Raw genomic sequence first — 22,131 nt, forward strand, 5'->3', positions numbered from 1 at the left:
ATGTCATTGAGGACAACAGAGCTGAGGATAACACAATAAACAACATTGAACACTAGTTTCTGATTGTCTAGAAGCGCTTTCTAGAACACAAGACAGTTGGATGTCTCTAGGACCGATATATTTATTTTAATCTTTATTTAACCAGGTAGGCTAGTTGAGAACTAGTTCTCATTTGCAACTGCGACCTGGCCAAGATAAAGCACAGCAGTGTGAACAGACAACAGAGTTACACATGGAGTTAACAATAAACAGGTCAATAACATAGTAGAATAAATAAATCAAATAATCTATATACATTGTGTGCAAAAGGCATGAGGTAGGCAATAAATAGGCCATAGGAGTGGATAATTACAATTTAGCAGATTAACACTAGAGTGATAAATGATCAGATGAACATGTGCAGGTAGAGATACTGGTGTGCAAAAGAGCATAAAATAAAATAAAATAAAAACAGTATGGGGATGAGGTAGGTAAATTGGGTGGGCTATATACCAATTGACTATGTACAGTTGCAGCGATCGGTTAGCTGCTCAGATAGCAGATGTTTAAAGTTGGTGAGGGAAATAAAAAACTTCAGCGATTTTTGCGATTCGTTCCAGTCACAGGAAGCAGAGAACTGGAAGGAAAGGCGGCCAAATGAGGTTTTGGCTTTAGGGATGATCAGTGAGATACACCTGCTGGAGCGCGTGCTACGGGTGGGTGTTGCCATTGTGACCAGTGAACTGAGATAAGGCGGAGCTTTACCTAGCATGGACTTGTAGATGACCTGGAGCCAGTGGGTCTGGCGATGAATATGTAGCGAGGGCCAGCCGACTACAGCATACAGGTCGCAGTGGTGGGTGGTATAAGGTGCTTTAGTAACAAAACGGATGGCACTGTGAAACTGCATCCAGTTTGCTGAGTAGAGTATTGGAAGCTATTTTGTAGATGACATCGCCGAAGTCGAGGATCGGTAGGATAGTCAGTTTTACTAGGGTAAGTTTGGTGGCGTGAGTGAAGGAGGCTTTGTTGCGAAATAGAAAGCCGACTCTCAATTTGATTTTGGATTGGAGATGTTTGAGATGAGCCTGGAAGGAGAGTTTGCAGTCTAGCCAGACACCTAGGTACTTATAGATGTCCACATATTCCAGGTCGGAACCATCCAGGGTGGTGATGCTAGTTGGGCGTGCGGGTGCAGGCAGCGAATGGTTGAAAAGCATGCATTTGGCTTTACTAGCATTTAAGAGCAGTTGGAGGCCACAGAAGGAATGTTGTATGGCATTGAAGCGCGTTTGGAGGTTAGATAGCACAGTGTCCACGGAAGGGCCAGAAGTATACAGAATGGTGTCGTCTGCGTTGAGGTGGATCAGGGAATCGCCCGCAGCAAGAGCGACATCATTGATATATACAGAGAAAAGAGTCGGCCCGAGAATTGAACCCTGTGGTACCCCCATAGAGACTGCCAGAGGACCGGACAACTTGCCCTCCGATTTGACACATTGTGAACCAGGCAAGGCAGTTATTAGAAAAACCGAGGCTACTGAGTCTGCCGATAAGAATATGGTGATTGACAGAGTCGAAAGCCTTGGCCAGGTCGATGAAGACGGCTGCACAGTACTGTCTTTTCTCGATGGCGGTTATGATATCGTTTAGTACCTTGAGCGTGGTTGAGGTACACCCGTGACCGGCTCGGAGGTGCACAGTGGAGAAGGTACGGTGGGATTCGAGATGGTCAGTGATCTGTTTGTTGACTTGGCTTTCGAAGACGTTAGATAGGCAGGGCAGGATGGATATCGGTCTGTATCAGTTTGGGTCCAGGGTGTCTCCCCCTTTGAAGAGGGGGATGACCGTGGCAGCTTTCCAATCCTTGGGGATCTCAGATGATACGAAGGAGAGGTTGAACAGGCTGGTAATAGGGGTTGCGACAATGGCGGCGGACAGTTTCAGAAATAGAGGGTCCAGAATGTCAAGCCCAGCTGATTTGTATATATACGGACACCTAATCATGACGCAACATAAAGCACACCGTACTTGCTACAAAGTTACAGAAGCTAGACCAACAACTACACAAACCAATATTAATACATTGTAAATGAGGAAACATTGAGAAAACATTTGTCTTCAAGATTTAGAGACAAAGCCAACTCCTAAAAACACATGAGGACACCTCATGGGAAATATGTAGAGATGAGGGAGGGATAATAACGTAGGTATGACACAGAGAGGGAGGGAAGCTGTTGAAAACATGGACAGCCTTACCTGGGAAAGCCTTGCCTGTAGCACCAGCAGCAGAGACAGGCTGCAGACCTGGAATGAGGTTCTCTGTGGAGAGGCTGGCCCTCTCCCCTGTTGTAGCTGTCATAAAGACATACACAATTAGGTAAATGAACAGAGGTGATGCTTTTTTCTATCTACCACCTATCCATTGTACTTGCAGATGTGTATACGCAGATTGGGCATTGTGGTCTTACTCTCGACCAGCTTGGTAAAATCCTTGTTGAGTAGCTCCTCAGCAGTGAGCTTGGAGAAGTTGTCGTCACCAAACGGGTTCCAGCTGCCAGACGGTGCAAAGGGAGCTGTCTGGGCACCGCCCTCACCTGGCTGGTTCACACTCTGCTGGGAGGAGCAGGGGGAGCCAGAGGGGGTGGTGCTGGCTGACCTACAACACACACACGGAAACACAAAGGTTACAGAGGAAATCATCCATCTCATTTATCTTAGGTACAAATGAGTCTGTGCAAATAAGAGCATGTAAGCAAATATGGGTGAATTAAAAGTCTATTGAGTTAATTGTAGATTGAATAGACAGTTTATTCCTGTGTTAAACTGGGCTATAAAGGGGATGTTTATACAGTTGCCTGTTGTATATTCTTTGGCCTGAATCTCACTCTCTGTGTCAGTAGAATAATTGGACAGTTGATTGTTAGTTCATTGAGATTAGTTAATTCAGCTTACTTGGACTTGTTGAGGCTGGCCTCGGCTGCAGCCGCCTGCAGTAGCTGGGTGGACCTGCTGACTGGGACCCCAAACACAGCACTGTGGGTGACATCGCTCAGTATGCGCCTGTGGCCACCCCGGGGGCCCATCTTTGGGGAGGAGGGGGGTGTCAGGGAGCCAACCTTGTGGAGCCCACGGCCAGATGCCAGAGGCTGGGGAGGAAAGACTCACGAAGATTAGGAAAAATATCACACGGAATATGAAAATCAGGGAGAGAAGGAAGAAAATTACAGGTGATACAGGTTGATTAGCCATTCTCTAAGAGAATATATTATTTCATTGCATCCCAAAATACAGAACAATTGCAAAACCACATCGAAACAACTTCTACTGGTTAGTGAAAAGACATGGTTGATTAGTGGCAAAGCGCCAATGTAGGGTCTTGAGGATGATCAGTTATTGATTATATTTGTTGTTGTTGAGAGATTGGATTTAGAAGATTCAGAACAATAAATAACAAAACACAGGAATCAAGAGACAGAACTGAGTGGTGACAGGTTCCAGGGACAGAGATGTTTCATGACAGCCTCAGACATTAACCATAGTGAAAGGAAAAGCAGCCAGACAGCTTCTAAAACTCATCTTTTTGGTTGGATATCTTTGAACACGACGCAAAGCATGAAATATCTGTCTTTGATGTTAGGAAAAAACTACTAAAAATATTAAAAGATGACAGTCTTTACATTGTTTGTTTGCACCTTATTGCAGCCCTGATGTTTACAGGATACAGGACAAATCCAAGAGCAAGTATTTCTAAATGTTTTGACATGGATCAATAAATCATGCAGTTATTTTAAAGGGAACTAATCCAATTCAAATGTAGAATGTATACAAAGACCGTGTTAGGTGATTAGCTAGATTCAAAGGCCCCAGACAGAAGGACAGGGCCCGTTAGCCCCCCTGTCCCAAAGAGCAGCAGGCTGCCAGAGGGGAGGGAGGTTACCGTGGGCTCAGAGTCACAGTCAGAGTTGGAATCAGGTGCAGCAGGTCCTGTGGCTGCAGGCTGAGGGGGAGCTGCTGTTTGGGGGGAGGGGGGCACAGGGCCGGCTGGTGGCTGCAGAGGAGCAACAGGATTAGCTTTGGGCTGCACAGCCACAGAGCTCTGGGGGGCCGGCATGGGAGGCTGCTGCCGTTTGTAGAGGGTCTGCACCAGCTGATGCTGCTTAGGGACAGGAGTGGGGAAAAACACAACCAGTGCTCAGGAAAACCTCTCCCTACTGTCTCATTTGGCCAAGTTTGGGATGAGTTATTGCTCTGAGAAGAGCAAACCAGTTCGCCACATGTAAATATCTTAGCCCTGTATTTTTCATGAAATTTGTCATTTACAGTATTTACATGTGGTGAACTGGTTTAACAGATCAGAGGAGAGTTTCTGCAAAGTCAAAGTTATTCCATTTGATTCAATTTAATTCAAAACCGCAAGGTTATTCAGAGGTCCTGATAAAAGTGCACTCTGTATAGAAACAAGTTGGAAGACAATAAATGGATACAAAACAAACAATGTCGTCCTTACATACACAGCATGAGCATACAGGGGACCATGTTTATGACCAAGGAGTCTCCAACTAATACTATTTAGAGAAAGTGAATGGAATATTGTGAAATTACTTCATATTATTGGCAAATGGCAACAAGATTGTGTTGACAATGTAATATATAGTGCCTTCAGCAGACTGATATGAGATATGCCCACCTGGTTGACTTGCTGATGTGGGCTGAAAAAGGCTGCTGCCTGCTGCTTCATGAAGAGACCCTGCTGGTGCTGGGGCGTGGCCATGGGTTGCGAAGAGGTGGTCTGAGCCAGTGGGGATGTGGCCTGTGCAGTAGGTGCCTGATGAACCGATTGGACAGCAGCAGCAGGCTGGGCGGCGGATAAAACACCTGTAATACAGTGAAGATGGTCGTCTTGTAACAGCCCTGCTAAACTACAGCCATTGGACAGCTGGCATTGCCATCAGCCATTGAGGGAATGCTTCTTTTGAAATCAATGAAAGCTGCTATACTGCAGATGTCGCGCTCGCGTTGCGTCACATCCAATGGCAGCGTCCAAGCTCAAGAATCGCTGCGGTTCAATTCTCTGATGCACGTGTTCATTCGATCTTGTGAATTGAAATAAAGTTGATTGTGGTTGTATATGGCCTTGACTATACATCACTGCTTATTTGACATTTTAGTCATTTAGCAGAGGCTTTTATCCAGATTTATGACGTCAAGAAGATACTTGCTAGTAGAAACTCTAGCTAGAATGACTATGTTCACAGTGTAAACAAAAGCATCAGTACAGGATCATTCAGTACAACCCCACTAGCAACAATTGAATGAGTATTTGCAAAAAAACCTGGACCAAAGATATTGTACTTATGCATAATCAATGAACATGGTACAGTAGGGGAAAATAGAATAAGATGCCCTTCCCCTCTGCTCCTCTCCGCTCTCAAAGCATGGCCCTGTGTAGTAGGTAATACGTCACATTGAACCGACGCTGATGGCAAAGCAATACGTAGTGGAGCTCAAGTGTAAGGATGACTTCATAACAATGGGACTGAAACAGACAAGCTTGAAGCTCCTATCGGTCTCCATACAAGCATATGGACAGATAGACTATGAATGTCACCAAGGGCTCATTAATTCAAACCTTATCCTGCTGGACAAATAAATTGAACCACTGGGATTACAAGGCCATGTCAGCCAAAGATGTGGGACATTTCAATGCAGGATGCCCATATTGGTGAGTGCTTTGTTACAGGATGAGAGACTTTCACTGCTAGCAGGCCTCAGCTCACACATAAGATCCTTACGGTTCAAGCTTTGAGAAGCAGAGGTGGTATAGAGGGTAGTGTACTGTATGCGTACCTATGGGCTGGGGCCCTCCTGCAGCCACGTTGGGTCTCTTGCGTGGGGTGAGGGCTGGCTGGATGGGCAGGATGCCAATGGGCTGGGTCCCTCCAGCTTTGGGGCGTGAACGGGGTGCGATGGAGGTCTCCATTGTGGGGACAGGGTCTGTGAGCCTTGGAGGGGGAAAGGAAAGGCAGGTTATCATTGCTGGAGCTTGACATATTTAACTATAAAAAAAAGCCCAGATACTCATGCTCTTCACTCACCTGGCTTTGGATTGACTTTTTCTGGCCACAGCTTCGCTGGCTCTGATTGGTTCGGGGAGTTTTGTAAGAATAGGGGAGTTCTGAGAAGGTGAAAAGAGTTAGAGTACTATGCTTGGATAACCTACCCAACTAAAATCAATAAGCTTCACTCACATTTCTAGTTTAAAAGTTTTCCTTCGGTCACAGAGCAGGAACAAGGACCCTTTATCATTATAAACTTCTGCATGACACATGATTGCAGCAATTCAATGATCAGTAACAGATTTCATGAATCAGCTTTGAATGTCCACTTTGATGCCTCTCTGGGAATGTGGTCTGAAATGTGCTGTGTCAGATGATTGAGTGCTGACATTGCACCATCAATGCATAGCAAAGGGGCCTAGGGGATGGAGGCCAGCCAACTGGCAACAATCACAAAGCTCCCTGCTCCCCCATCGTCTGGCATTTTACACTACACTTATGTTGCTTTCCAAAACGATAAGACATTAATAAAACATCTTAATAAAATGTGAACGCTTCTTACGTTTAAAAATAAATAACTTCTAGTACAGTGCCTTACATAGAGCTTACTTTCAATGATGTATTTACACCTGACATTAGAAACGGGCAAGATAACAATTCAGATAATGTAGAGGACCTTTTAACTGTATGACCCTTTGAAATATTTGGTTGTAACCTTTGTCTCCAGGGAGATTTTCTAGTACAGTTGTCATTACTGATGGTGAGGTGACTTACATGTACGTTCCGGATGGGGCATTCTATCCCGGCAAGCCTGAAGGAGAAGTAGGACACTTGGTAGATATCTGGTCTCTTCTCAGGGTCAGGCTCCAGCATGTATCCTGATGAATGGAAGAAAACACATGGTTGGTAATGATGATATGAATACATGTCACTCACTGGACTAAAATACTTGGGACTGTGTAAGAGAGAAAGGGCACAGAGAAAAAAAGAGACAGAAAACAAGGGCAGAGCCTAGACTCGCTCACACACACATGGACCAGTGAGTATAAGGTGATGGGGAGGATGGCTACTCACTGATGAGGCAGTGCATGTCCGGAGAGTAGCGAGAGTTGTCTGGAATAGTGAAGCTGCCATCACAGATAGCCACCTGGCTCTCCCCAAACGGCAGGGTGAAGTAGCACAGCTTATACAGCAGGCATCCCATAGCCTGCAGAACCACAGCACAGTGAGCATCAGCACACCTTGTATTAACTTGGCATCAAGCCAACTGTGTAGTGTAGGGTGTTCAACCATAAAAATATTAATTCATTGAAGATTTATACAAATATGTCCATTCGATAGAGAATTGCATCTGAAAAACAAAATTGTCCAAACCCCATGTCTCTTGTCATTTGGACACACCTACTCATTCAAGTTATTTATTTAACTATTTTCTATATTGTAGAATCTTAATGAAGACATCAAAACTATGAAATAACACATAGGGAAAAAAGTGATAAACAAATCAAAATATATTTTATATTTGAGCTTCTTCAAAGCAGCAACCCTTTGCCTTGATGACAGCTTTGCACACTCTTGGCATTCTCTCAACCAGCTTCATGAGGTAGTCACCTGGAATGCATTTGAATTAACAGGTGTGCCTTGTTAAATGTTCATTTTTGGACTTATTTCCTTCTTAATGTGTTTGAGACAATAATTTGTGCTGTGACAAGGTAGGGGTGGTATACAGAAGATAACAAATAGGTCTAAAAGACCAAGTCCATATTATGTCAAGAACAGCTCAAATAAGCAAAGAGAAACAACAGTTCATCATTACTTTAAGACATGAATGTCAGTCAATCCGGAACATTTCAAGTACTTTGTGAAAGTTTCTTCAAGTCCAGTCGCAAAAACCATCAAGCACTATGATGAAACTGGCTCTCATGAGGACGGCCACAGGAAAGGAAGACCCAGCGTTACCTTTGCTGCAGAGGATAAGTTCATTCGAGTTAACTGCTCCTCAGATTGCAGCCCAAATAAATGCTTCACAGAGTTCAAGTAGCAGACATCTCAACATCAACCGTTCAGAGGAGACTACTAAAGGACACCAATGAGAAGAGACTTGCTTGGGCCAAGAAACACGAGCAATGAACATTAGAGCAGTGGAAATCCATCCTTTAGTCTGATGAGTCCAAATTTGAGATTTTTGGATCCAACCGCCGTGTCTTTGTGATCCAGAGTAGGTAAATGGATTATATCTGCATGTGTGGTTCCCACCGTGAAGCGAGGAGGTGGTGTGATGGTGCTTTGCTGGTGACACGGTCTGTGATTTATTTAGAATTCAAGGCATACAACCAGCATGGCTACCACAGCATTCTTCAGCGATATGCCATCCCATCTGGTTTGCGCTTAGTGGGACTATCATTTGTTTTTCAAAAACACAATACACCTCCAGGCTGTGTAAGGGCTATTTGGCCAAGAAGGAGAGTGACAGAGTGCTGCATCAGATGACCTGTCCTCCACAATTACCTGGCCTTCACAATCACCTGTCCCCAACCCAATTGAGATGGTTTGGGATCATTTTTGACCGCAGAGTAAAGGAAAAGCAACCAAAAAATGCTTAGCATATGTGGGAAATCGCTCAAGACTGTTGGGAAAGCATTCCAGGTGAAGCTGGTTGAGAGAACGCCAAGAGTGTGCAAAGCTGTCATCAAGACAAAGGGTGTCTACTATGAATAATCTAAAATATATTTTGATTTGTTTACCGGGCTGGACTACATGATTCCTTGTGTTATTTCATAGTTTTGATGTCTTCACTATTATTCTACAATGTAGAAAATATTAAAACTTTACTGGTACTGTATATTTATATACAAAGCTAACAGACTGAATTTCATTATCCACCCTCCACAAAAACAATCTGTTCCTGTTTTCATTGTGTATTTCTGAGTCTTTCCCTTTAAAATTGCCACAGAAAAGTCCCTCCCCCAAAGTAGATTGATCCCCAATGAAAGCCAAGGATCTGAAGATGAAAATGACAAGGGTATCAAGTTGATTTTGATTGGTCCAACCCGTGGAAAGTCCTCCAAAATGGTACCACCACATAATGCGAAATACTGTATGGAAGAGATACAACCAAGAGCGGCGAGGTATAAACTGGCAACTGTCACAGCAAATTAATGTTCTTATTTCATCAACACTGTCAAGTGAAAGTATATTAAGGTTATCCTTTTTTAGAGAACAATCTAATGATTAATTATGTGATAAGATGACATTGGGAAAGAAAACTGTACTTTTACATGCATTTTGCAGTATCCTCTTGAATTGCCCCATTTCTCCACACATTCTAGAGCAGTGAGTGAACGCCCTACCAGTAATCATCTCTCATGGTGATATAGCAGCATGCCAACTCACCCAGATGTCTGCCTTTGTAGTGATGACCGTGCCATTATAGAGGTTGATCATCTCTGGGGCTCGGTATGACAGAGTAGTGTACCTTACAAAAGAAAGGAGCACACCAATTTTGGAAGGACTTCAATCACAGATAAATGTCCTCAACAGGGCTCACTCGGCACAGTTAAACTCACAACATCCCAACCTGTTGTACTTGTTGGTCCACTAGACTAAAACTATCAAACCACTCATGAGTTCAGTATTCCAGTTGAGGTGAAGCTCTTAAGAATCACTCACTTCTTGATTTCCTCCTCCACCAGTGGAACACCCTCTGTCTGAGGGTTCTGGAAGCGGTTGGTGGCACTGCCAAAGTCACACAACACATAGTGTCCCCGGTCATGGAGCAGGATATTCTCCACCTGCAAAGAAAATAGACACACAGATGACTCCTGAGACGATCTTTGAATAGCGTTTAACATATTTATATACGTCATGTCTCACTTCATGCTGACACACATATGCAGCTAGGACATGTATTAAAGAAAAACAGATTAAAAAGGCCATGATAATGCCAATGAGGCCATTAAAGTGTAAGTGAAGTGCAGACTGAGGGTGTGTGTGAGAAGACAAGTGCTTGTGCCTTGAGGTCTCGATGGATGATTGGCGTCTTGCACTGGTGGAGTCGGGCCACGGCCTCGCAGGTGTCACAGAAGATCTGCAGCACCTCTGGCTCAGTGAAGCCTGTCTGCAGACGCTGATTCATCAGGTTCACCACCTGACCACCTGTAACAAACCAGGAAGGACTTACAATGGGTTTGGGAAAAAAAATAGGTATGAGGTTTGTGCACTTATGAAACCACTAAAGGGCTTGAGAAGGAAAGAGGAGCAGAATTACCACGACAGAAGTCCATGAGGATGAGGACCTCCCAGACATCTCCTGCTCCCACTGCAGTTATACTGGAGTCCAGGAAACCCACAATGTTCCTGTGGCCCACGAGGTCCCTCTGAACACACACAATTGGTTAATATTTTAGAGAATATAAAGAACCTCATACATCTCTGGTTGGCTTTCAAGTTCAAACAGGCTGCCATAACAATGGTGATCTTTGTTTGTTTTTTGGACTGACTGAGTGTACTGTTCTGCTCTAGATTACTGCCTATGAGGATCTGCCAAAAGGCTGGAAGTAATAATGATAGCCATCTTGTACCAATTATGCCCCCCAGGGTGTGGCTGCAGGGGCTAGTTATTTTACAGCATGGCCTCCAGTTAGGCAATGGAGGCCCAAGGGGGCGGGGGAGTTTAGCTGCATGAATGCCAATTCAACATATTCAGCAGCAGGCTCCAACTGGACTAAGAATGAAACTATTACTACCCTGCTGCTTCCCTCCATCTCCTCTCTGTATACGTTTAAGTTAGTCTTGTCAACCCTCCCATTCCATAGTCAGCAATTGACACACTCCCATATCACCTCTTCCAGAATAAAAATGTGTGTAATGTTGCTCTATGGTTCTACATCCGCTTCACTATAGCAGAAGCACAGTGATCCTGTGGTTTCCAACAAGTCAGTGACCTCACACAATCCTTAGCCCCCTTTGTCTAAGAGCCTCACCATATAGCTATGAGCTAGGTGTGCATTCTACGTTGGACTGAGTGACAGACTAAGCAGGGCTCCAGCCCAGAGCCTGTTCTCACCATGATCTGGATCTCCAGCTCGCAGACCTGCAGGTCGTGCTCGTTGTTGACGTACATCCTCTTCAGAGCACAGCGCACCCCCTGGTTGGTCCGCACCAGGAACACAATGGCAAAGCCTCCTGTGGAGGGAGAGAGTAAGAAAGAATGCAGAGGATGCTTACATTTCTGCATTGACCTGTGACTGGGCAGCACAGGTCCCCAATGAAATCAGCTGCAATGTCAGCCAATTTAACAAGAACGGAATACAATAAACATGAAAATGGCTAAATACGTTGCGACAAATGTTCGCTTCGTGACACTGGTTCCCCCTTAAGCCAAATGAGCTTTGACCTTCACAAATGTCAACGACTGAATCAGCCCAGTCAGGCAGTCAGTCTCCTCCAGGCTCTCTGCTCAGCCACAATGAATGAATCTTAGCTGCTGAGAGGCTGACTGTGAGCAGAATCACACACACACACTCAAACACACTCCATGACCCTGGATAAACAGTGGGGGTGGCAAAGTTAGCTGGGAAGATAAGTTGTGAAATGTGTGTTCAGTCAGAGGGAGCTGTGATAAAGGACGGCTCAAAATAGCATTGGGTGAGTCAGCAGTAGAGCCGAGACAGACTGGAAGTATTGGAGCAGCAGCACTGACTGGAGACAGTGAAGAATGTGAGATTCCATCATCCGGCTATTAGAATAACATTGTACTGACACAGGGCAACTGGCAAGGCTCCAAAAGGGCCCTTATGTTGGTCTCTCCATCTCTCTCACCTGCTAATTCAGACGCACAAAACCACTAGTGATTGTGTATGTGGCTGGCTGTGCCCACTATTTGTTTCTGTTGAACAAGGAGGCGGTGCTGGCTTGCTTTGTTCCATGTGTGGTACAACACTGGGCTCTTTCATCTACACACCTTTCACACACAGCAAGGGGGCTGGCCTTTACCTCCATAAAGAATAATTCCATCAGATGGGCAGGGTTCAGTGGAAGCACTGTCTGGAACATACTGTGCATGTATCTCAGCTAGACTTATCTCACATTGTTCAAAGAGAGGGAATAGTAGTGCATATATGTCAGTGATGCAGAGCTGGTGTTTTGAAGGATTGGTGGTTCTGCAGTGTTGTAGCAGCACAATGCTGTAAGGTGTGAGTAGTATGCGTGTTTGTGATTAAGAAGTATAGGCTAGTAGTAGCTGAGCTAATGCTCGGAAGGGTTGGTTGAGAGCTCTGCTGTGCTGCTGCATTAACATGCACTACGCTAAATAAGCACCTCCAGGTTCTGATCAGAGCAGAAACAGATATGGGCCAGGACCAAGTTTCACTAATCTGAATAAGAGATTGACTTCGTATTGGTTCTTATCTCTGCTGCACACACACAAGCACCATAAACAGACACTTTCCAGTGCAGGTGGCTTGGTACTGCAGTGGCATTTCAGCACCTCACCCTAAACCACAGAAACAAGGCTCGTCTGTCCTCCTGAATCTTGTAGATTATTATTTAGAGGGGCCTGCATGCCCCTCTAAATAAGGAAGGAAGAATCAATACAAACTGGGAGGTGGCTGTACATTTGAATGCAGAAGATAAGGCACTACAGAGCACCTGCAGCCTGTACAACAAGTGAGGTCTAAATCAAGCCTTTGAGAGCATTAGGCTACTGGACAACTGCTTCCTTGTCTATTTTCACTGCTGACACAGCTAGGCCTAAAGCAGTTCAACCCTGCAGTGAACTCACTGGAACAAACACAGTCAGGCCTATTAGAGGAGCCTGCTTCTGCTTCTCAGAGAGGCCTGTTGGTAGCCAGCCTTGTGCTCTTCCAGCATGCTGTCTGTAGCTGCTTGCGCTGAGCCATGCCCTGGGCGGAGTCATCCAGCCTGCCTCACATCACTAAGCCAAGGACAGCTCCCCTCCACGTGATCTGTCTGTTTGGGGTTTGATCATCAGAGGCTTTGGACCACAGCCTTCAGTTCGATAGGAGCTAATGCTGTACAATGAGACTCAGTTCAAATAATCAGTGTGGCCTATACACTCAGTAGAATGGTAAATATACAACCAGTGGAGGGCCAAGCTAAATCTGTTATCAACTCAAATATATGCAAAATAGAGTGGATCCAGCAAAGCCTATCTTGACCCTGTTTCAAAGTTAATATCAGAATACCTTGTGGGAGCAAGTACAAACATGTAGACCTACACACAACATGGTGTGTGTGTGGGTGGTCCCGTCTGAGCTGACGTAAGGTTTGTCCTGCCAAACCACTGCTAGTTTGCACCGTCTAATCTTAGGCACCTACGTGTAATTAGAGGGATTAACCACCTTCTGAAGTAACATGCTGAAAGCAGCACATTGACTTTCACCAGACTGGACAGGCCAACAACAACTACATTATAAACATTCCCCTTAACACTGATGACAGCCAGTATAATACCCCGCTGTCCACTCAACCAAACACAAATACATTTTTTTATGTATCCTTAAGTGTTTTGGTATACAGTTCAGGAAACAATGATAGACAAGCTCCATTGCAGTGACGACAAACAGCAAACTATAAATAAACACGACTACGACATGGTTAATTATCATGCTCGCTGAGGCGTCTGCATTATGCTGCATCCTGCATGGAGAAGACAATTCTACTGGCACTGTAGAGTCTCCAGAAGGCATTAATATTATATTAAACCAGCTTGGGCCAGTTGATACTCGTTGATGATTCGAAAAATTAAAGACAGTTGGTTTTCCCAGCATGCCCTAGTGGTTTGTGTGTGCGCTCTCTGACAGTGGAGTGAGAGGGACAGGCAGGCTTCCGCCATGACAATGTCAGTAGTAGAGGGCTAGTGTTACCATACCAGCAGTAACGTTACACGCCTATAAACTGGAGGAAATTACCCACCTTGTTGATACTGTAAAGAGAAAGTGTTGCAGCTAAATGCTTCTGGTTTTGGGATTGCTGAGAGAACAGGGGCAAAACTGCTTTGACATATCCTGCAAATGTGACCCTGCAATACCTCAAAACCAGCTGAACAAAAATAGCCTAAAGGAAAGCAAATCTACAGCCAGAAAAATGTATCGATGGAAAAACATTAACTAACATTCGTCAAAAGGTGTGATTTCTAATGGGGGGCAAGAGTGGTTAGAGGGAGAGGGTCATCTCAGCTGGTTCTCCCACTGATCTGGCCAGTGAACCACATAGGCAGCCTCTTCATGCATGGTTTGAGAATATTCAGAAAGTTATCCAGTTAGTTATACTGAGTGATTTTACTGTGCTTTGACGATGTCATCCAACCCCCATGTGTCACACCGTCTCCTCTGAATGACACACTCACTTTCATAGAGGAGTAGTCCTAAGCCTGCTGAGAACTGAAAGTGAAGATATCCAGGCATTCAACCAGGGGTGGTACGGACCGACACATGGTGTCCATCTATTATTCAGCAACAAGCCCTCAGTTGACAGAATGGCAAATTCACTTTGACCATGGTCGTGTGGATCAGCGTAGCATTGTCTCTAAAGCAGAGCATTAGTGTTGGGGGACACAGCGTCGGGCTCAGCAGACTAGACTGTGGGTGTAGATGGCTCATTGACAGGACAGTACTGTGTAGAGCATAGGGATATGGTGTGGAGATCAAAGCAGCCTAATGGGTTAATGGTGTAGAAAACAATGCAGACAGCAGCACACTGAGCCAATAGCATCAATCAAGAAGAATGGTATACGGGCCGAAACGGCCCCCATTAACATTGACGGGGCTGTAGTGGTGCGGGTCGAGAGTTTCAAGTTCCTTAGGTGTCCACATCGCCAACGAACTATCATGGTCCAAACACCAAGACAGTCATGAAGAGGGCACGACAAAACCTATTCCCCCTCAGGAGACCGAAAAGATTTGGCATGGTTCCCAAGATCCTCAATAAGTTCTCCAGCTGCACCATCGAGATCATCCTGACCTGTTACGTCACCGCCTGGTACGGCAACTGCTCAGCATCTGACCGTAAGGCGCTACAAAGGGCCATGTGTACGGCACAGTACATCACTGGGGCCAAGCTTCCTGCCATCCAGGACCTATATAATAGGCGGTGTCAGAGGACAGCCCATAAAATTGTCAGAGACTCCAGTCACCCAAGTCATAGACTGTTCTCTCTGCTACCACACGGCAAGCTGTACCAGAGCGCCAAGTCTAAGGACCAAAAGGCTCCTCAACAGCTTCTACCCCCAAGCCATAAGACTGCTGAACAATTAATAAAATAGCCACCGGACTATTTACATTGACTGAGCCCCACCTCCCTTTTGTACACTGCCGCTACTCACTGTTTATTATCTATGCAGTCACTTTACCCCTACTTACATGTACAAATGACCTCATCTAACCTGTACCCCAGCACACTGACTCGGTACCAGTAAATATTTTCTTAACTCTTCTTGAACTGCACTGTTGGCTTTTCTTAGGGATTGGGGGCAGTATTTTCACACCCGGATGAAAAGCGTGCCCCAGAGTGAACTGCATGTTACTCAGGCCCAGAAGCTAGTATATGCATATAATTGGTAGATTGATAGAAAACTCTAAAAACTTTCAAAAATCATTAAAATAATGTCTTAGTATAACATAACTGATTTGGCAGGTGAAACCCAAAAGGTTGGGTTCCTATGGCTTCCACTAGAAAGCAACAATCTTTAGAAATTGTTTGATGTTTTTCTTTTGAGAGATTAAGTAGCATGGCTGTTCTTTGTAAGTGTCACTCCAGGTGGACTCTACTATTTGGTGCGTGTGAACTGGAATGCGCTTCACGTTGTTTTTATCCGATATTGGAAACAGTTTATCCTGTCTTAAATTTGATCGATTATTTAAATTTTAGGTGTTTGGACCAAGTTTACAGGTAATTTAGATACTTTGTAGTCATGTTGGGCAAGTTGGAACCGGTGTATTTCTGAATTAAACGTGCAAAATAAATTCCTTTATATCCCAAAATGCCAATTTTATTGAACAAAACGACCATTCATCGTGTCACAGACATTTGAGAAGATCTTCAAAGGTAAGGCATTTATTATAATGTTATTTCTGCCTGGTTGAATTTTTTTTTCATGTGTTGTATGCGGGGAGCTGTCCTCAGATAATCGCATAGTCTGCTTTCGCTGTAAAGCCTTCTTGAAATCTGACACTGCAGCTGGATAAACAAGTTGTTAAGCTTTATTTTGATGTATTACACTTATTTTCGTGAATCTTGAAATTTCTGTAGTTTGAATTTGGCGCTCTGCAATTTCACTGGATATTGTCAAATCGATCCCGCTAAAGGAATTGGCGCGCGAAGGGATCACTAACAGGTTAATCCCATTGAGAACTTGTGGTCAATCCTCTAGAGGCGGGTGGACAAACAAAAACCCACAAACTCCAAGCATTGATTATGTGAGAATGGGATGCCATCAGTCAGGATGTGGCCCAGATGTTAATTGACAGCATGCCAGGGTGGATTGCAGAGGTCTTGAAAAAGAATGTTCAACACTGCAAATATTGACTCTTTGCATCAACTTCATGTAATTGTCAATAAAAGCCTTTGACACTTGTAATTATACTTCAGTATTCCATAGTAACATCTGACAAAAATATCTAAAGACACTGAAGCAGCAAACTTTGGAAATTAATATTTGTCATTCTCAACTTTTGGCCACGACTGTACATTTTAAAGTGATAGTCAAAGCATTATCCTGTTATTGTGAAATACTTACTTACAAGCTCTTAAGGTCTGGGGAGTTTCCTGGCCATGGACCCAAAATATCGATGTTTTGTTCCCCGAGCCACTTAGTTATCACGTTTGCCTTATGGCAAGTGCTCCATCATGCTGGAAAAGGCATTGTTCATAACCAAACTGTTCCTGGATGGTTGGGAGAAGTTGCTCTCGGAGGATGTGTTTGTACCATTGTACCATTCATGGCTGAGTTCTTAGGCAAAATTGTGAGTGAGCCCACTCCCTTGGCTGAGAAGCAAGCCCACACATGAATGGTCTCAGGATGCTTTAACTGTTGGCATGCCACAGGACTGATGGTAGCACTCACCTTGTCTTCTCCAGACAAGCTTTTTTCCAGATGCCCCAAACAATCGTAAAGGGGATTCATCAGAGAAAATGACTTTACCCCAGTCCTCAGCAGTCCAATCCCTGTACCTTTTGCAGAATGTCAGTCTGTCCCTGATGTTTTTCTTGCAGAGAAGTGTCTTCTTTGCTGCCCTTCTTGACACCAAAAGTCTTCGCCTCACTGTGCGTGCAGATGCACTCACACCTGCCTGCTGCCATTTCTGAGCAAGCTCTGTACTGGTAGTGCTCCGATCCAGCAACTGAATCAACTTTAGGAGTTGATTCTTCTTCACAACAATTGAACCGCTCTCCTTGAAGTTCTTGATGATCCAATAAATGGTTGATTTAGGTGCAATCTTACTGGCAGCAATATCCTTGCCTGGGAAGCCCTTTTTCTGCAAAGCAATGATGACGGCATGTGTTTCCTTACAGGCACCCATGGTTGACAGAGGAAGAACAATGATTCCAAGCACCACACTCCTTTTGAAGCTTCCAGTCTGTTATTCTAACTCAATCAGCATGACAGAGTGATATCCAGCCTTCTCCTTGTCAATACTCACACCTGTGTTAACGAGAGAATCACTGACATGATGTCAGCTGGTCCTTTTGTGGCAGGGCTGAAATGCAGTGGAAATGTTTTTTGGGGATTCAGTTCATTTGCATGGCAAAGGGGGACTTTGCAATTAATTGCAATTCATCTGATCACTCTTCATAACATTCTGGAGTATATGCAAATTGCCATCATACAAACTGAGGCAGCAGACTTTGTGAAAATGAATGTGTCATTCTCAACTTTTTGCCACTACTGTATGCCAAACAAAAAAACACTGACTACTTAATTTCCAAAAATAAATATAGTGGAAGAACTGTGCAGATGCAAACTTCGGTAATGGAAGGTGGGTTGAATATTCCAACAGAGAAGACAACAACATACGGCGTAAATATATAACTTGCAATCATCCTTGATTGAGCGGCCGTTAACGTGCAAAGGATTAGCATTTCAATGAATATAATTCTAGACTGTGTGTAGTGAATCCAATTGGTCTTTCCCAGTCCCCACCCCTTTCCTTTTTTCTTCCAAGCAGTCATATCGGATTAGCCTGCTCGGAACTTTTCTATCATTGTTAGTAACCAATATCTACTGTTTGTTATGTATTTCTGTGATTATTTAGTTTGTTAATAAATAATTAAGCCAATTTGTATATTGCTGAATCATTATGGAAACTAGGGTTTGTGCAGATAACCAATAATTTTATGACGTTTGGAACGAGACTAATGAGGTAACAATTAATAATCAATGGAAGGCTAATTAAAAATATCATAACAAAATCAAACTGCAATAAAATTAATTGTTTACTTTTGACGATCTTCCACTGTTTGCAATCCCAATGCACATTGTTACACAGTGAATGGTCTTTTGTTTGATAAAATCCATTTTTATAGCCTAACACGAAACATTTTGTGAATCGCTTGTGTCGTGAATTCCGTCTCATTCCATTTTCAACGACACATTCGATGCAAATACACACACGAAACGTAACTTTTCCAAAAGTGAGACAGAGATTATTGGAGGACGATTCATTTAGCGATTCCCAAATGGAGGAATATTTTTTGAACGGAGAGGACATCATTTTGGACTGGTAAGTTTTTCTCATGCCAATGTCGTTATTTGAAATTAATAATATAAAATATTATTTGTGGAATGAAATAGCCTATTTGAGGCTGTTGAGGGGAGGGCAGGCCCACAACAATGGCCAAAGTGAAATGGAGACAGTAGATACAGCTGGTCTGTTGTAATATAATAGAGACAGTAGATCTAGCTGGTCTGTCATAATATAAATGGCAGTAGATCTAGAAGGTCTATAATAATATATTCAACCTTATGTTCCCTGTACTCTCTATATATATATGTTTATTATACCTGTTGATACAGGGCTCATATGTGAAACTATTCTAACTGAATATTTTCTTTCAGAGTGACACTAACTCCGAATGGGAGCCCCCAGTGCCACGGTGTCCATCCCCCACTGAAGCTGGTTCATCCAGCTCGTGCCACAAGTGGTGTTCATCTTCCCAAATGTATTTCTGCAGGCATGGATGTGCCTCAGGGCCAAAAGGGCACAGCATGGAGGCGTCGCTGTGTTCTTTGCAAAATGAAGTCCCCCGTCACCTGCACCATATGCTTGGTGACCCTCTGTTTTACAGCAGAAAGAGACTGCTATGGCACCTGGCATCAGCAGCACAATATTGTGTAGAGGGTCTTCCAAATATTGAAAGTGTTATTTTGTAAATGTATATATTTTTAGAATACCATTTTGGTATTTTGTATATAGTTATTCCATTCAAAATGTATAACTTCACCAATTTGGCCACTTGGGTACATTTGGGCTACTTGTGTGGGACACCTGGGTGACTTCATGATAAATGTCATATAGCACACTCATTTTGGAAGTTATCATTCTGAAACTTTGCACAAGTACTGTTGCCCTCATATGTTTTTCACTGAAATTGTCGCCATCATCCTATCTGAATGTTTGTTTTGTCTTGTTCATTTTAAAGATGATACAACAATAAAAATGAAAAAGTGTTTGGTTTTTTCATTGTATTATCTAAACCAGATGTATTGTGTTATATTCTCCTACATTCAATTCACATTTACACAAACTTCAGAGTGTTTTCTTTCAAATGACATCAAGAATATGCATATCCTTGGTTCTGAGCCTGAGCTACAGGCAGTTAGATTTGGGTATGTCTTCAGGCGGAAATTGAAAAAAGTAGGGGGTAGCTCTAAGAGGTTATTAAGAGTCGATTCGGGAAATAGAGACTAAACATTTTCTGTGGTGTCCCAACTTCCTAGTTAAAGTTTACATGATACATTTAATAATAACAGAGAATTTATTTGATAAAATAAGTCTTCACATTTAATGATAGTCACAGACACGACAAAGGTAATATATTTCTTAAACACTGTTGAATATTCCGATGATACAGGGTGCTACGCTAGCTAGATGTGGCTGGGGGTGGTAGCCTTTCTTTCACATGATCCATCAATTTAGAAAAGTGTGCCTGTGTAAGCGTAATTTAATAATTATAAAATATTTTATCTAGACACGTTCTGTTTTTGATATTGCTACACAAGTAACCATTTCACTGTACCCTTTACAACTTCTGTATCTTGTGCATGTGACAGATTTCATTTGATATAGTGCTTTTAACAGACACGGTAATGTGAACAACAACATGAACAGCACCAAAGTCAGATTAGGATACAGGCCAAGGACTAGATTGTATATTTTTTAAAACGGAGTTCACACTTATTGTAGACTACTACTTTTACCATTTTTAGCCTTGATATCTTTGGTTGTTTTCTACACTACTCACTCGGTTTAGTACATGGCCTCACATGTGAATCCTTAAAGAGATGTGTGGGGCTAAGGCTTAAGAGGGTGTGAACAATGCTGAATGGGTGTAGACAACATGCTCTCCAGTAGGTGTAACAAAATATTCAAGGACAATTTTCTCAAAAGTGGGGTTACAAGTTTATCAACTCTCAAAGCAGAATTACTTTCCCATTGATATACCATTTTCCAGCATAGTCTACTTTTATCCAATGTAAAAAACACAATTCCAAATGTTGCTACATAGGACCAAATCCAGATTAGCCCATGGCAAAATGTGTAGAATTGCTTGAGTTGAACTCTAAAACATACAAAAAAGTATATCCGCTGTAAAGAGGGGGGCTCATCATGACTTCAAATTCTGGTCTACCAAACATATTAAGAAATGACAATGACAACACCAGATGATCATCAACATCATGTGAAGGAGAACATTGACACACCTTACCTCTTGAGCTGTTCCAACCAACCCTGTGAAGCAAATGCACACACCCACAAAAGTCAGTGATCAGAGACAAGCCGCGAGGCCAAACCAACAACTCTCCCAATCTAATCTGAATTATAATGTATTGTATGGAACATGTGCTGATTTATTGCCTTAAAGTGATAGACCTCCCCACTGTGTGCTGCCATTCCAGTCACTTCCAGTAGGCCTTGGAGCATCTATGCCTTTTAAGTGTATTCTCCATCCCCCATTGACTGGAGATTAATGGTGAACACACATACAACAGAAATTAATTGGAAACAATATGACCCGTTTGGCTCCTACAGTCCTCATGTAGCAAATTGCACTGATACCCTCATCTAAAATCCCACTTGTTTTATCCCCTCCATTTGTCATGAAGAGTTGACTCAGTCAGAAGGTAATAATGTCTGAGCAGACTTAAATTAATACCTTGTTCCTCTATTCTTGAGGAATGGGGGGGTAGAAATGTTAGCCTATAATGTATGTCAGTTATGATGAGGTGAGATACCAATTCCAGGGCCATGTTCCTCCTGTGAAAGACCAACCAGGTGGACAATCCTGAATGATAGAAATGCTTGATACAACCTTGCCCATGCCCTAGATGCCTCATCTGCTTCAGGATGGAGACTGTCTAGTTTTTAGATTCCTATCACCATCCGTCTGGTGGTCACATTCCAAATGAATCCTGACACTACCAGTGACACCACAGCTGTTTTAGGGCGCTCACAGCTGTTGCATACCATACCCGAGTTTCCAAGGCCCCCAGGCATAGGCTAGCCTAAGTCCTTATTATTGACCATGATGACAGAATTCTTGATATCGCCAAGAATTAAAATCAAAGCCAATCTGTTATTCCACTATTTGCAAACAAAAGCAGCTAATGTGAGTTTATGTTAGATTGCGATCATAGGATGGAGGCCATATCACAGCTTGGTCTCATAGGGTGACAGGGTAGCCTAGTGGTCTAGTAACCGGAAGGTTACAAGTTCAAACCCCCGAGCTGACAAGGTACAAATCTGTCGTTCTGCCCCTGAACAGGCAGTTAACCACTGTTCCTAGGCCGTCATTGAAAATAAGAATTTGTTCTTAAACTGACTTGCCTAGTTAAATAAAGGTAAAATATATATAT

At 43.3% G+C, this 22,131-nt stretch overlaps 1 protein-coding gene across 15 annotated transcripts in view; it reads right to left on the reverse strand.

Moving 5' to 3' along the window:
* LOC118393196 (AP2-associated protein kinase 1-like) overlaps positions 1-22,131 on the reverse strand; it is a 44,693-nt gene that overhangs the window by 20,965 nt on the left and 1,597 nt on the right. For 14 of the 15 annotated variants that reach the window (XM_035785623.2, XM_035785622.2, XM_035785629.2 and 11 more), the window contains exons 2-15: positions 11,104-11,222; positions 10,306-10,414; positions 10,051-10,193; positions 9,708-9,829; positions 9,432-9,513; positions 7,113-7,245; positions 6,813-6,916; positions 6,078-6,157; positions 5,830-5,984; positions 4,670-4,857; positions 3,920-4,135; positions 2,935-3,128; positions 2,451-2,638; positions 2,239-2,334 (exon numbers count right to left, since the gene is read on the reverse strand). In XM_035785623.2, the coding sequence (XP_035641516.1) occupies positions 2,239-2,334; positions 2,451-2,638; positions 2,935-3,128; positions 3,920-4,135; positions 4,670-4,857; positions 5,830-5,984; positions 6,078-6,157; positions 6,813-6,916; positions 7,113-7,245; positions 9,432-9,513; positions 9,708-9,829; positions 10,051-10,193; positions 10,306-10,414; positions 11,104-11,222 (1,929 nt within the window). The remainder of the gene's footprint in view (positions 1-2,238; positions 2,335-2,450; positions 2,639-2,934; positions 3,129-3,919; positions 4,136-4,669; positions 4,858-5,829; positions 5,985-6,077; positions 6,158-6,812; positions 6,917-7,112; positions 7,246-9,431; positions 9,514-9,707; positions 9,830-10,050; positions 10,194-10,305; positions 10,415-11,103; positions 11,223-22,131) is intronic. The other variant, XM_035785625.2, reaches the window with a different exon arrangement.

The sequence above is a fragment of the Oncorhynchus keta genome, chromosome 14, assembly GCF_023373465.1.
Source record: "Oncorhynchus keta strain PuntledgeMale-10-30-2019 chromosome 14, Oket_V2, whole genome shotgun sequence".
NCBI classification, from domain to species: Eukaryota; Metazoa; Chordata; class Actinopteri; order Salmoniformes; family Salmonidae; genus Oncorhynchus; species Oncorhynchus keta.